This window comes from Megalobrama amblycephala, linkage group LG19 (assembly GCF_018812025.1).
Source record: "Megalobrama amblycephala isolate DHTTF-2021 linkage group LG19, ASM1881202v1, whole genome shotgun sequence".
In the NCBI taxonomy this organism is placed as follows: Eukaryota; Metazoa; Chordata; class Actinopteri; order Cypriniformes; family Xenocyprididae; genus Megalobrama; species Megalobrama amblycephala.
The window spans coordinates 13,405,927-13,420,215 of record NC_063062.1 but is presented as its reverse complement, the minus strand read 5'-3'; the positions used below and the strand labels follow the sequence as shown (position 1 = coordinate 13,420,215).

General features: G+C 37.9%; 1 protein-coding gene across 1 annotated transcript in view; it reads right to left on the bottom strand.

Moving 5' to 3' along the window:
• hydin (HYDIN axonemal central pair apparatus protein) overlaps positions 1–14,289 on the bottom strand; it is an 83,419-nt gene that overhangs the window by 49,813 nt on the left and 19,317 nt on the right. Inside the window, 11 exon segments of the mRNA XM_048168685.1 lie at positions 299–451; positions 1,445–1,609; positions 1,740–1,875; positions 1,958–2,058; positions 3,487–3,722; positions 3,831–3,898; positions 5,909–6,132; positions 6,993–7,111; positions 7,432–7,531; positions 11,119–11,299; positions 11,646–11,847. Of these exon segments, the coding sequence (XP_048024642.1) occupies positions 299–451; positions 1,445–1,609; positions 1,740–1,875; positions 1,958–2,058; positions 3,487–3,722; positions 3,831–3,898; positions 5,909–6,132; positions 6,993–7,111; positions 7,432–7,531; positions 11,119–11,299; positions 11,646–11,847 (1,685 nt within the window).

The following is a 14,289-nucleotide window of genomic DNA, read 5'->3' as shown; positions in this document are numbered from 1 at the left end:
CAAATTTATCAGTGCTGAGAATCAAGAAGCTTATTTAATATAAAGAGCGACCAAAACGAAAAATGGAAATTAGGAGAAATTAGGACTTATAAAAGGCATATGGAGGTATTACGCTAACTCTTATCTAATCTAATCTAATCTAATCTAAAAAGCATTCACAAGTTATGCAGAGAAGACCATGATTTGGACCCAGAGTAAGAAAACAGTCAATTGGGCATCAGGTGAGGAAACTGACATTATAAGGCCCTAGGGAAACAGTACTAAAGCTTTTCATCCCTTCTGTCGCATTAGAACCCACCATTTGAGCAAGGAATCTGGCTGGGATTGGGGAGTCGTTTGACAGCTGCAAAGTCCTTGTGACATCAGTCAGCACGGGAATGCAGCCAAAGTTCAGCTTGGCAGCAGTGACAGAGACAGAAGGTCCCTGGCCAACACAGGACAGGAGAAGCTCCTATGGAGAAAAGAATTTCATATATCAAACATTTTTTAGCAAAAAACGTATTAAAATTACATTTTTGTGATGTTCCACTGGAAGAACGTCAATGGGATACTGCAACAGAAACTGTTATAACAGATCTATTAAAAGTAAACATAAACTCTGACGAAGAGAAAAAGCAGTATACGCATGAAATGATCCATTTTAATCATTTTAATGTAAGCAGTGGCTGATGATTGATGATAGCACTAGTAAAGAAAGAGGGAAGATGTTTTGCGCAGCATCTCATGTAATAGCTGAAGAGAGGATCTGTCTCTCATGTGAAAATGTGGCAAGGCTTCTGAACCAACTGCCTTCCACCCTTCCTGAAACTAAAAAAAATCCAACTTTTGTTCTATACTGTGTATTCTTTAGCATTTTGTTATAGTAATGTGCTGGTATTAAGCAAAATCAGTTCATTCTGAGATATCATTATTTTTTTTTAATGCTTTCTGCACATCAAAACAGTGTCAGTAATGGCTGCTGAATTATTTCGAATTGTAATAATACTTCATAATATTACTGTTTTTACTGTATTTTTGATCACATAAATGCAGTCTTGGATAAGAGACTTCTTTTAAAGACATTAAAAATCTTACCAACCCCAAACTTTTGAATGCTAGTTTTGGGGCAGTCGTGGCCTAATGGATAGAGAGTCGGACTTGTAACGCGAAGGTCATGGGTTGTCGGTGAGGGGAGACCCTCGAGCAAGGCACCGTACCCCCAACTGCTCCCCGGGCGCCGCAGCAATGGCTGCCCACTGCTCCGGGTGTGTGTTCACGGTGTGTGTGTGTTCACTGCTGTGTGTGTGTGCACTTGGATGGGTTAAATGCAGAGCACAAATTCCGAGTATGGGTCACCATACTTGGCCACAAGTCACTTCAATTCACTTCACTTCACTTCACTTCACTTCTAAATAAACACTAATGTCACAACATGCACTTGCATGTCATACGTGCATATACTCACCAAAGGTGGGTCTTGACGTCCAAGTATAGCAATGTGTGCTGTTTCCTGTAGGCTTCCCACGGTCTTGGCCTGAAGAACTAATGGAATCTGTACTGTGCTGTATGGCTGGATGATTCCTCGTGCATGAGGACTGGAATAAAGAAGAGCAGGGTCTTCCTCATAAGGCTGCAATCAGAAACAGAAACATGCGGACAACGCTTGAATATCAAAACGCTTATCTCTAATGTCTCTATAGAACATTGTAAAGTGCTGCAACAGAAAACACAATGACTTTTACTTGATTGGGAGGAATCACCTGGGGCAGAAGTCCATAGCACGCAGGGAGGTCAGTATCATTAATGAGATCAACTGATTGCTCATAGGAATGACCCAGGAAACAGTGCTGGAACTGAAGAACTGGGCTCTTGAGGACCACATCAGGCACAACACATCTACCAGGATATTCAGACATAAGTTTTGTGAATGGAAAACAGCAAGACTATTTTATTTTCCCCATGAAAGTGTATATATTACCTAGCTTTGATTGGGAGAGCTAAAACCTCCTCTCCAACACTTTGAACATCCAGCACTAAAGACAGATTGTAGTCTTGCACCGTGTTGGAGCAAAAGGTTAACTGAAAAACAAACACAGTTCACACTACAGTTCAATACCGTTTGGAGTCTGTAACATTTTTTTACGTTTTTGAAAGAAGTCTCTTATGCTCACAAACTGTTTTCTATTTGAATATATTTTTTGAAAATGTAATTTATTGTCCAGCAGTCATTACTCCAGTCTTCAGTGTCACATGATCCTTCAGAAATCCTTTAAATGTCCTGATTCGGTGCTCAATTTCTTTTTATCAATGTAGAAAACAGTTAATTAATATTTTTGTGGGAAATCATGTTAGTTTTTCCCCAGGATACAGTGATGAATAGAAAGTTCAGAAAAATGTGAATAAAAATTTGTATGTAACAATGTAAAAGTCTTTACTTTCACATTTGATCAATTTAATGCATCCTTGCTAATCCTTGCTTCTTACTGGCCCCAATTTTTTGAATGGTAATTTATATTCTCCATAAGATTTTAGATCTCCATCTTTATTTTATAAAACAAACCCACTTAACTATGTCATTGTTTATATGACTCTTAACACAGCTTTGAACAAATTTAACAGCTGCTTGCCTAAATATAGCACTCATGTTATTCCAAACTGTTCAGATTGCATTATTCCTCTCCTTGCAGTCCTTTAAGTGCTTTGAAATCGCACATATGGGATCACAGACAACTGTCAGCGTGAAATGTAACCGCCTGAGAAGAACGGCAAAGTACTCTCCAGGTGCTTTTCTTTTATTATGCTAACATGTCTGGGAGGCTGCCGGCCAGCTGTGCGATGCATCTGGGAATATTGTCCCATTCCACTAATAGGACTAACCACAAGCCCCTAATATGTATTCTTGTGCTGAGGCCTCATTAGAGCACAGTGAGCCACACTCGTGTCACATAGTGGGAGAGGCACATTTGCACACTGACAGGAGACACCCACATCCACAGAAAGCACAAAGACAGGTGGACACATCCAACAGATTAGCCCTCCAAAGTGCTGACAGCTCCCATTGATGGGAAAAGACCAGCACATGACAGGTATGCAAGGTACCTGGCAACCAGTGAAAGGAGCATGGGAGAGATAATCACAGCCCTATAGAGAGAGAGAGAGAGGCAGTGGCTAGTGTTCTCATTTATCACCTTTTCCAATATATTCCACCTCCCATTTTTCTATTAATGGAATACAGCAGCCCGTTTTTTAAAAAGTCCAAGCTGTCTGAGGTTTAATAGGGATTAAAGGTCTGCTCTGAACGGACATTTAAGGCTGCACTTAGTTTTAAAGACCAAAGTTTCTCATCTCTTGGGAGACTGTTGATGTTTGTGGCCCGGACAGGTCATAGGGAACATCTTGACAGGCCACTTCTGCTTTTGCATAGGGAAATTGATTCAAATCGCTTTGAGGTATTCAGCGAGATAATACGTTGACAGCTCAGCTTAGAATCAGAAAGAGCAAACATACCTGGATATCTATTTCAGCCATAGCACGAACGGTGCCAGTGCTGAGTGATAAGATAAACTCTTTCGGTCGTCTTTCAGTTTTGTCTCCCAGTCCCCATTCATTTCTGTTCGGCTGAGCGACCTGGTCTGTGCTGGTACTGCTCGCCTGTCCTGTGCCATCTCCGGGGATCCGCAGTGCAAAGCTCATGGGCACCACTGAAGTGTTGCTAAGGCGACATGTCAGCATTTGCGGAAACCCTTGGGTCAGTGATAGAAGATTTCTGATTACACAACTAATATGCAAAACAAGCATTAAATACTAACTTCGATCCTGACTGATGAAGTGGATAGTGCAAGTTCATTTACCAAAGGACACCTCCCCAAAGTTGAGCTCTGGGACACTGAAGTGGAATGTAGGCCCAATTAAACACCCCCTGCAAGAGATGAAGGGACGAGGAAACTTTTAAAAAAAATCTACTCAACAAGAATGAAGGCCAATGAAAATGCTACACTACAAGTAATTATACAAAACTAAAAGGCTGTTGAGGTGAAGTCCAGTGAAACGAGGAATGAGTGGCATTGTTTTTAGATGACAAGGCAGAGTGGTAGTTTAGTAATGTCTACATTCAGCACTTTCAATGGTAATCCATCTTAATCAAAGGGGAAGTGGCTTGTGCTAGTTTGAAAAATTTCAGCAGAGCTCTGCTTCGCTCATTTAATTAAGGTTCAGCCTATACAGATTCAGCCATAAGCTAATGATTAAAACAACGAAGAGTGAAGGAGAAACATTGATGGTTTTTGCTAATGGTCATAAGAGGGGGTTGATTAAAAGGAAGGATGTACAATATGGGGCAATCTTTGCATCAGGAAAAGGATATCTTAACTGTTCTAATTCTGGTTAAGCTCAAGAAATACTAGGGTTGTCTCCGAATTTGCATAATTCCCTGCTATATAGTATATGAACAATTGTACATAAAAGGGCTTTTAACACTTGAAATAGTTAACCCTGGGTCATTCTAAACGGAATCCTGGGTTTTCTTACTTCACATTTCACACTGCTCATAATTTACCCAGGGTTAGTCATTAATCCTGGGTATTCATAAGCTGACGTTTAACATTGTACATTCCTAAACCCTGCATTAACATTCTTATTTGCATATTTGCAGTGTCAGTGTCATTGACTGGATGAACGCAGCATGCAACCTGTTTAAAAGCTCTAACATTGCACATCCTCGTATTGCCGACTGTACTATCTAGTTTATACTGAATGGACTTTTCGGACTATAAAAGTAAAAATGAAATGGTCTCTTCTTCAGATATTTTTCCTCTCAGACTTTGAATATACTGTTTATATACAATGCGCAGTGTTTCTGTGACTGTCCAAACCAGGCAAATACGAGCACGCAATTGGATGTATGGTGCTAAGTGTCTAGCTGTAACATTCTAACATCACGTCGTTTCACACTGTACAAGTTTGGCACCGCAATGCGGGGTTAACACCACAAAAGTGGTGATAACCCTTCTCCGGAGCAGGGTTTCATAACCCTGGGTAAAAAGCAGTGCTAACCCCGCTTCAAATTACAAGTGTGAAACTTTCCTTTACCCGGGGTTAAAAGCAGTGTTTAGAACGACGGGGTTAAGCGCAGTGTGAAAAGCCCTAAAGAGTAGTAAGTCCGAATTCACTGTATTCATAAAACACAAGACAAAAAGTACCTTGAGGACCTACTACTTGGGAGATTCTAAAGTGCACATCTAATGAACACTTTACTATCCCATGAGGCCACAGGAGAGGATTTGTGAATGGCAGTAAAGCAACGCAGCTCATGCAGGTAGATCACATGACAATGACAACACAACGAATGAAGTATGTCCAAAATACATTCACACTACACAGATTCATACTATATAGAACTTTTTTTATATAGAACATACTATATAGAACATTCAACGGTCGCAAAGTAATTACTTGTTCAAAAGAAGTACCTACTCAGAACATAATAAAAAATGTGGCTATGTATAAATAAAATTGTATAATTATAAAAAGACTTTATTATGACCTTTTCTTAGTATGTTGCCTACCAGGGTGTAATGTGTATAAATGGGACAGGCAATCTATCATAAGTCAAGGTTTGGTTAATGTTTTAAAACTGCCATTAGTACATAACAGTGAAAAGCAATGGGGACTGGCTGGAAACATGTTGTGGAAAATTAGCAATTCAAGACAAAAGAGATGAATTTACTGTAACAGATACCAAGCAAGACATTTGACTTTTTCTATGTTTAGCTAATATTTCATTTACGACAGAATTTGATAAGGTGATAAATAGTGTCTAGCATGAGAGAAAACAAGTGTCTCTTCTGATAAGAAAATGATTAAAATGCCTAAAATTTCTTGTTTTAGACCTCTAATTCATGACCGGTGTTTTGTTTTGCTGAAGGTTTACCTGAATGTGACAATGACATGCTCGGGGTTTCCCACCACACTGAAGTGTAACTCTTCAGAGAAGACGCCCAGTTTGTCAGAAGAGAAGTGGACCTCCAGTGTCTGGGAGGCTCCGGGTGGGATCATGCCTTCAGAGGGGTTGAAGGAAAAGCAAAGCCCCAGCACTGTATTGGGTTGCACTAGTTTATAGACACCCTTTATCAGTCCCTTGTTGCTCAGAAGCAGCTAAGAAGAGAAAACAGACAGAGACAAGGAACACAAAAGAAAGAAGGTCTGTAGATTCAGTGTTTATGCCTGCACAGACTGAACATCCAATTGTTTCATTCTTTCACCGGTGGGATCAGTTTACGCTGTTTAATCATACACTTGGATACTACCTCAAAAAGAGGCCCATAGGGACAAATCAGACTCAAACAAACAATCCAAAACTTTCAGGACAATTATATTATTGGGATCATGCAAAAGCTCAAATAACAAAAGGAATTGGAAAGCCACAATGTTTGCATAATTCAACATGGAGTGTATTCAAACTGAGCCAAACACTGGTCTATTTCAAGACTCTGTAATAATAAGGGGCTTTTATTATTCAATTAAAACTGCCGTTGAGTCAATGCTACACTTGGCAGATTGTGAGCAACATCCTGATTAAATTTGATGCGAGATCCTGCTTGCTATAGCTTCACAGTAAATCAATTCTTTGAAGGGTTCTTCTGTTACATCAATATTTTTCCCCCACCATGACTACATGCTTTAGTCTGTGTAATGATTTTGAGGAGATAACGCTAAGGGTCTTTTAGACTGTGCTGAAGGTTAAGAAGGAGACAATAACACTTACAAACTGCAATCAGTTGCAGCACTTACTGACTCTAATATAAAATGTTTAATTAGTAAAATTTGATGTCAGAATGGACCCATTTGCACCTTTAGTGTGTCATGCAGCTACTTAAAGGGTTAGTTCACCCAAAAATAAAATTTCTGTCATTAAGTACTTCATGTTGTTCCAAACCCATAAGACCTTTGTTTATCTTCGGAACAAAAATTAAGATATTTTTTGATGAAATCTGAGAGGTTTTCTACAATTGTACCTTATAGCTTTGTTTAGAGCCAATGACAATGTTTCCCATGTCTAGATAGTCAAAGTTGAACTGCAGTTTTGGGCCTACACCCTCTCCCTGTATGCAGAGTGGCAACCGAGATTCACGACCTGTGTAAGTACAGAGCATTCAAATGAGAAACCAAAAAAAAGCAGAGGTTAGCATAATGAAACAGGCTGTTAAATTTCACTGGTTACAATATCAACAGTCTGACTTTCTAGGTCACTACTAATCCAAGCAACTAGAATATTGTTTTACCTTACTCAAACATGCAAAAAAATGCAAACCTGATCTCCAGGTCTGCAGATGGGCCTAAGCACCACATGCAAATATTCCACTGCATTGTTAGAAAACAATGCATGAGCATCATAGCTGTGACAGCCAAAAGTGATTTATTTTAACACAACAGCTGTTATCATGGTGTAAGTACCAGTGATTTCACAGTAAACAGTCTGCTGGTAGATCCTGGCTTCCTGCGGTTTGAAGATGATGATCACCTCTGCAGTGCTGTTGGGCCAGATTTCTCCCTTCTGTAAACAAAACAGTAAAGTCAACAGTGAGAACACATAACAAATTGATTTTGATTGATTTAAACAGATGTTATTTGTTATATAAGTGTAATGCAAAGTTTTTAAATATTCTAGTGCTGTCAAAAGATTAATCGCAATTAATCACATCCAAAATAAAAGTTTGTGTTCACATAATAATGTGTGTACTGTGTATATTTATTATGTATATATAAATACACACACATACATGTATATATTTAAGAAATATTTCCAATGTATACATGTGTATATATTAATAAATAATTTATATTATATATTTGTATTAAATATATTCATGCATGTGTGTGTATTTATATATACATATTAAATATATACAGTACACACACATATACAGGTGCTGGTCATATAATTAGAATATCATCAAAAAGTTTATTTATTTCACTAATTCCATTCAAAAAGTGAAACTTGTATATTATATTCATTCATTACACACAGACTGATATATTTCAAATGTTTATTTCTTTTCATTTTGATGATTATAACTGAAAATCACAAATTCAGTATCTTAGAAAATTAGAATATTACTTAAGACCAATACAAAGAAAGGATTTTTAGAAATCTTGGCCAACTGAAAAGTATGAACATGAAAAGTATGAGAATGTACAGCACTCAATACTTAGTTGGGAAAATCCCAAATTAAGTATCTCAGGTTCAATATTGAAGACACCTGGTGCCACACTCTAATCAGCTAATTAACTCAAAACACCTGCAAAGGCCTTTAAATGGTCTCTTAGTCTAGTTCTGTAGGATACACAATCATGGGGAAGACTGCTGACTTGACAGTTGTCCAAAAGATGACCATTGACACCTTGCACAAGGAGGGCAAGACACAAAAGGTCATTGCAAAAGAGGCTGGCTGTTCACAGAGCTCTGTGTCCAAGCACATTAATAGAGAGGCGAGGGGAAGGAAAAGATGTGGTAGAAAAAAGTGTACAAGCAATAGGGATAACCGCACCCTGGAGAGGATTGTGAAACAAAACCCATTGAAAAATGTGGGGGAGATTCACAAAGAGTGGACTGCAGCTGGAGTCAGTGCTTCAAGAACCACTACGCACAGACGTATGCAAGACATGGGTTTCAGCTGTCGCATTCCTTGTGTCAAGCCACTCTTGAACAACAGACAGCGTCAGAAGCGTCTCGTCTGGGCTAAAGACAAAAAGGACTGGACTGCTGCTGAGTGGTCCAAAGTTATGTTCTCTGATGAAAGAAATCAGGGTCCCAGAGTCTGGAGGAAGAGAGGAGAGGCACACAATCCACGTTGCTTGAGGTCCAGTGTAAAGTTTCCAAAGTCAGTGATGGTTAGAGGTGCCATGTCATCTGCTGGTGTTGGTCCACTGTGGTCCAAGGTCAACACAGCCGTATACCAGGAAGTTTTAGAGCACTTTATGCTTCCTGCTGCTGACCAACTTTATGGAGATGCAGATTTCATTTTCCAACAGGACTTGGCACCTGCACACAGTGCCAAAGCTACCAGTACCTGGTTTAAGGACCATGGTATCCCTGTTCATAATTGGCCAGCAAACTCGCCTGACCTTAAACTGTGAAGAGGAAGATGCGATATGCCAGACCCAACAATGCAGAAGAGCTGAAGGCCACTATAAAAGCAACCTGGGCTCTCATAACACCTGAGCAGTGCCACAGACTGATCGACTCCATGCCACACCGCATTGCTGCAGTAATTCAGGCAAAAGGAGCCCCAACTAAGTATTGAGTGCTGTACATGCTCATACTTTTCATGTTCATACTTTTCAGTTGGCCAAGATTTCTAAAAATCCTTTCTTTGTATTGGTCTTAAGTAATATTCTAATTTTCTAAGAATTTGGGATTTTCCTTAGTTGTCAGTTATAATCATCAAAATTAAAAGAAATAAACATTTGAAATATATCAGTCTGTGTGTAATGAATGAATATAATAGACAAGTTTCACTTTTTGAATGGAATTAGTGAAATAATTCAACTTTTTGATGATATTCTAATTATATGACCAGCACCTGTATTATGTAGACAAAGTTTTATTTTGGATGCGATTAATCATTTGTCAGCATTAATACAATTTAAAAAAACTTCTTTTCTATTAAAGAATATATTAAAATGTAATTTATTCCTGAATAATTAAAGCTGAATTATTTAATTTAGAAATTTCTGTAAAATGTAAGTCTTTTTTGTCACTTTTGAACAATTGAATGCATCATTGCATAATAAAAGTATTCATTACTTAAAAAAAGTCTTACTGACCGTAAACCTATGAATGGTAGTGTTGATGATACTAGATAATAAATAACATCAATATCATATTATTTACCAGTAATTCATGGTAAAGCCATTATTATTATTATTATTATTATTATGACAGGAGTGATGTAAAAAAAAACCTGACGAAAATGTGTTGTCATGCTACACTACTCCCTGAAGCAGTGACACATCCAAAGTGGTGAAAGCCTAACAATCAGAGCTGGTGACACAAACTTCACAGGTATGATCCCAGCAGGTGATGCATCAATAAACTTGGGAGATACCAAAGTCTCTTATCACCACTGCACTCTTCAGCAAGTCACTTACAATTAGGGTTCTCCAGGGGGGTTGGCCTTCCAAATCCATTGGATAAAAATGTTTGCTAAATCACTAGTGAACAAACAGCATGTTGTGTCACCAGGCAGTGCTTGACAGAAAATTGACGGAGCAGGTGCAATCAAGCTCTACTGCATGTAAACAGATGCTCACATCCAAGCAGAGGGGATACCGATCTGTTTTGTTTTGCTTTGTCTCTGTCTTTTCTTGCCTAAGGCTGCATAAACCTGGTTTCAAAAAGCTGCATTTGCGAATGGAAATAATTTTCATTTATATCCTTCCTTATAGCTGCATTTGTTTCTGTCTTATACATAAAATGTACATTAGTTGAAAGAAAATGTGAGGTGCAGAGAGAAATGGGATCACTGCAGTTTGTCTGTGTGTGCCTTTAAGAGGCTGAAAGTCATAGCAAGGTGACAGAATTAACACAAAACACTGTTGTTGGATGTGTCTTTTGAAGGGTATGTGTTTAGTCACATGGAAAAACAAAGTGCTGAGCTGGACTTACTAGACGCAGATTGTGTTATAATAGACTGGCACCGTTGCATACATTCTGCATCAACTGCAGACATGCAAAAACTTACAAAGACTCAAATGCAGCAGAACTAGGTGCATAACCAATGCGGAATTCAGTACAAAACAGAATTTAGGGATTGCACGCATTAAAGTGTTATAAGTAAAAATTAAAAAACTTCCAATTCACAATTAGAACTACGATTTTGTTAAGTAAATCATATTTAAGTCTTACCCACATAACAAACCCTCTTGTCTAATTAAAAACAAGCTCAGTATCTTTTAAATTGCTTGGCTGAGTGGAGTGATGTCTAAGTTTGGTTTCCACCATATGTTTAGACATATGGTTATACGGTACAAGGACATCCTAGGTTTCAGATTTAATTGCTGGTTATGCAATATTGCATCGGGGTAAACTGAAATCTAAAATGATGAAGCTTGTCATGTGTCTAGTTGTGAGTAACACACCAGGGGTCTCATGATGATGTCCTGGTCATCCAGAGACAAAAGTTGCTGCTGAGTTTGCACGAGTCCCTCCTGGAGGGTATGGGAAAACAGCGAAAGACAAGCTCGCAAAGAAGGATCAGTGTTTTCTGTCAGAAACTGCTCCATCTTATCATCTACTTCTTGGTGCAGATCTGAAGAAAGCCTACAAAAGTAGAAAGAAATCAACAAAGAGAAAGAAAAACTGACACAAACACAGATTGACATGCAAATACATGCCTACACATTCATAATGTTAAAAAAAATAGTTAATTTAAAAAAGATGAACCTTCTGTCATTATTCATTACCAGTGAAAATGTTTCACTTGTCTCTCGGTTTGAAAAACAAATTCACCTCAGATGCTGTCAACAGAATTTTTCATTAAGACGTGAGCATGTCACCTACTTGAATTTTAGGATAAACTCTAAAAATTGTATCTTTCTAAACACATAGTTAGAAAAAGTCAAATTATAGCTACAATAAAAAGCTAATAGAGGTTAACTAGTCAAACCTTAATTTGTCCCGTTCCTCTTCATCCTCAGTGGCAAAGTTCTTCCACTGGAAATGCACAATGGTATCACTCCTGTTCCTTATTGCTACTTTCTGGTAGGTAGCCAAAGAGATGTAGGTTTTCTCCACCATCACATGGTTCTTGTCCAATCCTACATTTATATCTGTGGAATCTCCATAGAGGCTGATTTGGATGTCTTCTCCTAAAAAGAGTCATAAGGTTGACAGACATATCAAAGTAAAATTTTTATATGAAGACAGTATAGTGTAAACACAAGACTTACAGTACAACATCAAACAAAGAATGTGAATATTTCTACAACTCTAGAGTATTGGTGGGTCATTCTCATGAAACCATCCATTCATTTTATCTTCTAAAGATTTGTGCCAACCCTGTTACATTTAAAATGTTGAAGGTTGAATGTTATGGAGTTGAGAGCAAAAATGGCTAATAACAAACATAACTAGCAAAAAACATTGTAGCACACCATGTACTGACAAGAATACATTTTGTGCGTAAAAACAAACCTAAAATAACGACTTTATTCAACAATTTCCTCTCTTCCCTGTCATTCTCAGATTCAGGGAAGAGAAGAAATTGTTGAATAAAGTCGTTATTTTTGTTTTATACTGTATTTGCACACAAAAAGTATTATTGTCGCTTTATAACATTAAGGTTGAACCACTGTAGTCACGTGGACTATTTTAACAATGTCTTTACTACCTTTCTGGACCTTGAAAGTTGCAATGATGTTGCTGCCTATGGGTGGTTCAGAAACCTCTTGGATTTCATCAAAAGTATCTTAGTTTGTGTTCCAAAGATGAACAAAGGTGTTACGGGTTTGAAACAACACGAGGTTGAGTACTTAAAGACAAAAATTAAATTTTTGGGTGAACTAACCTTTTAATGATGCAAATAAAAGTTTAAACATAATGATGGCTATTTAACTAACTGACAGCAATAAAAAAGATGCTGTCATAGTTGACAAAGACTAAATTATATTTTCTACATTGTCTACATTAACCATGAAAGCAAAATTTATAATTTATGAAAAAACTGCATAATTTTTGACTAATTAATTAATTACAGACTAAATAAAGTTAAATCTAAAAAATAAAGTGTCTTAGTTCAGTATTTTGCATTCTTTTAAGAGTAGTAAAGCATGGGGGCATACATGGGGCATCAATAGCACTTTTTTAGAAATAGAAACGTCCCCATCAGTTCCCTAGCAAGCATAAAAATTTACAATTAGGCAACTGTATGACAGAAGCTGTGTGATCTTTTTTAGTCACCATGGTGGTGGCGCTACATATAAACAAATAGAGGTCTGTGTTCTTTGTTTGTTACCATGGTGGAGCTGTTGTGCTGCAATGCCTGTGAACATCCATCAGGACAAGAGCTCCCCAATGAAATGCAATCACGTGACCTCAACAAAACCAATCAGCAGCGAACAAAACACAAGTAAAATTCAAAACAAAAGCTCAAATCAGAAGTGCTGCTGGCTTACATATATTTACCTGCAATTTTATTTGTTTTACTAGTTTGGCTACATTCAAAGCAGGAGCGTCATGCTTAGTGGACTATCACGACCCTGGCTTGTCCATAATGTCAGCACACTTACTCGTGCACCCACACAAAGCTGAAAAAAGTATTCAAACAAAACATAAAACAGCAATTGTTTTCACTATAAAATGATATATACCAGGTAAACATTGATCATGGACTATAAATCTTCTGCTCTGGATGTACTGTATTGCATTTGGAATATGTAATATGATTGTGCTGACTGACAAACACAGAGCTGGGGAGGAGTGGTGCAAATTTATGAGACAATTCTTCAAGACCAAGTAAACAAATTGACAACAAAGAAATCCATCAGAGGTAAACTGGTGGATAATGTAGAGAAACAAATTTTAGCTGTTACATTTATTGGCTTTTTTAGCACGCTTCAAAGCCTAAACATCACGGGTGCATGCGCTTTTCACTTAACATATTGCATGTATGAACATATGCATTCACATATGTTTTTGCCTGTACATATACTGTATGTACAACATTTGCAACTCTTGCACACATTCTAGAGAGAATACTTTTATTTTTCTCAGCATGTGTCTCTCTCTGATGACTCTAGTCTGGAGGGGCCCTAGCTCTTGGACACAAACAGACAGGTCACCAGAGGCATTTCAGATTGTTAAGACATTCCCCACCCTCCTTCATCTCATCCCATCGAGACCTTCATGGTATCAGGTGTACTGGATATAATTAACCCCTCACCTGTTTGTCTTTTTTGTACACGAGGTCTTCAAAATACAATGACTGTCTTCAATGCAAAATGATCCAGTACACAGCCTAATGAGGCTGCTGTGGATGTTGGAAAGACAATAGGTTTACAATAACTTTACAATAAAGTTAAAGCATATATGTTGATAAATGAGGACAACAAATCAATACCATAATGGTTATTGGATGATAACAGTAATTCTTTGGATTTATCATGAGTATTGGTTGATATTGGATATATTTAGGGGTTCAAGCACACAGCGCTGAAACTCTATTGTAATTGTTACATTTTCAAAGGATCAGCATTCTCCCCTAAAAGTGATCGGGCAGACCAAACCGTAAGTCAATGAGACTCAAATGTTCA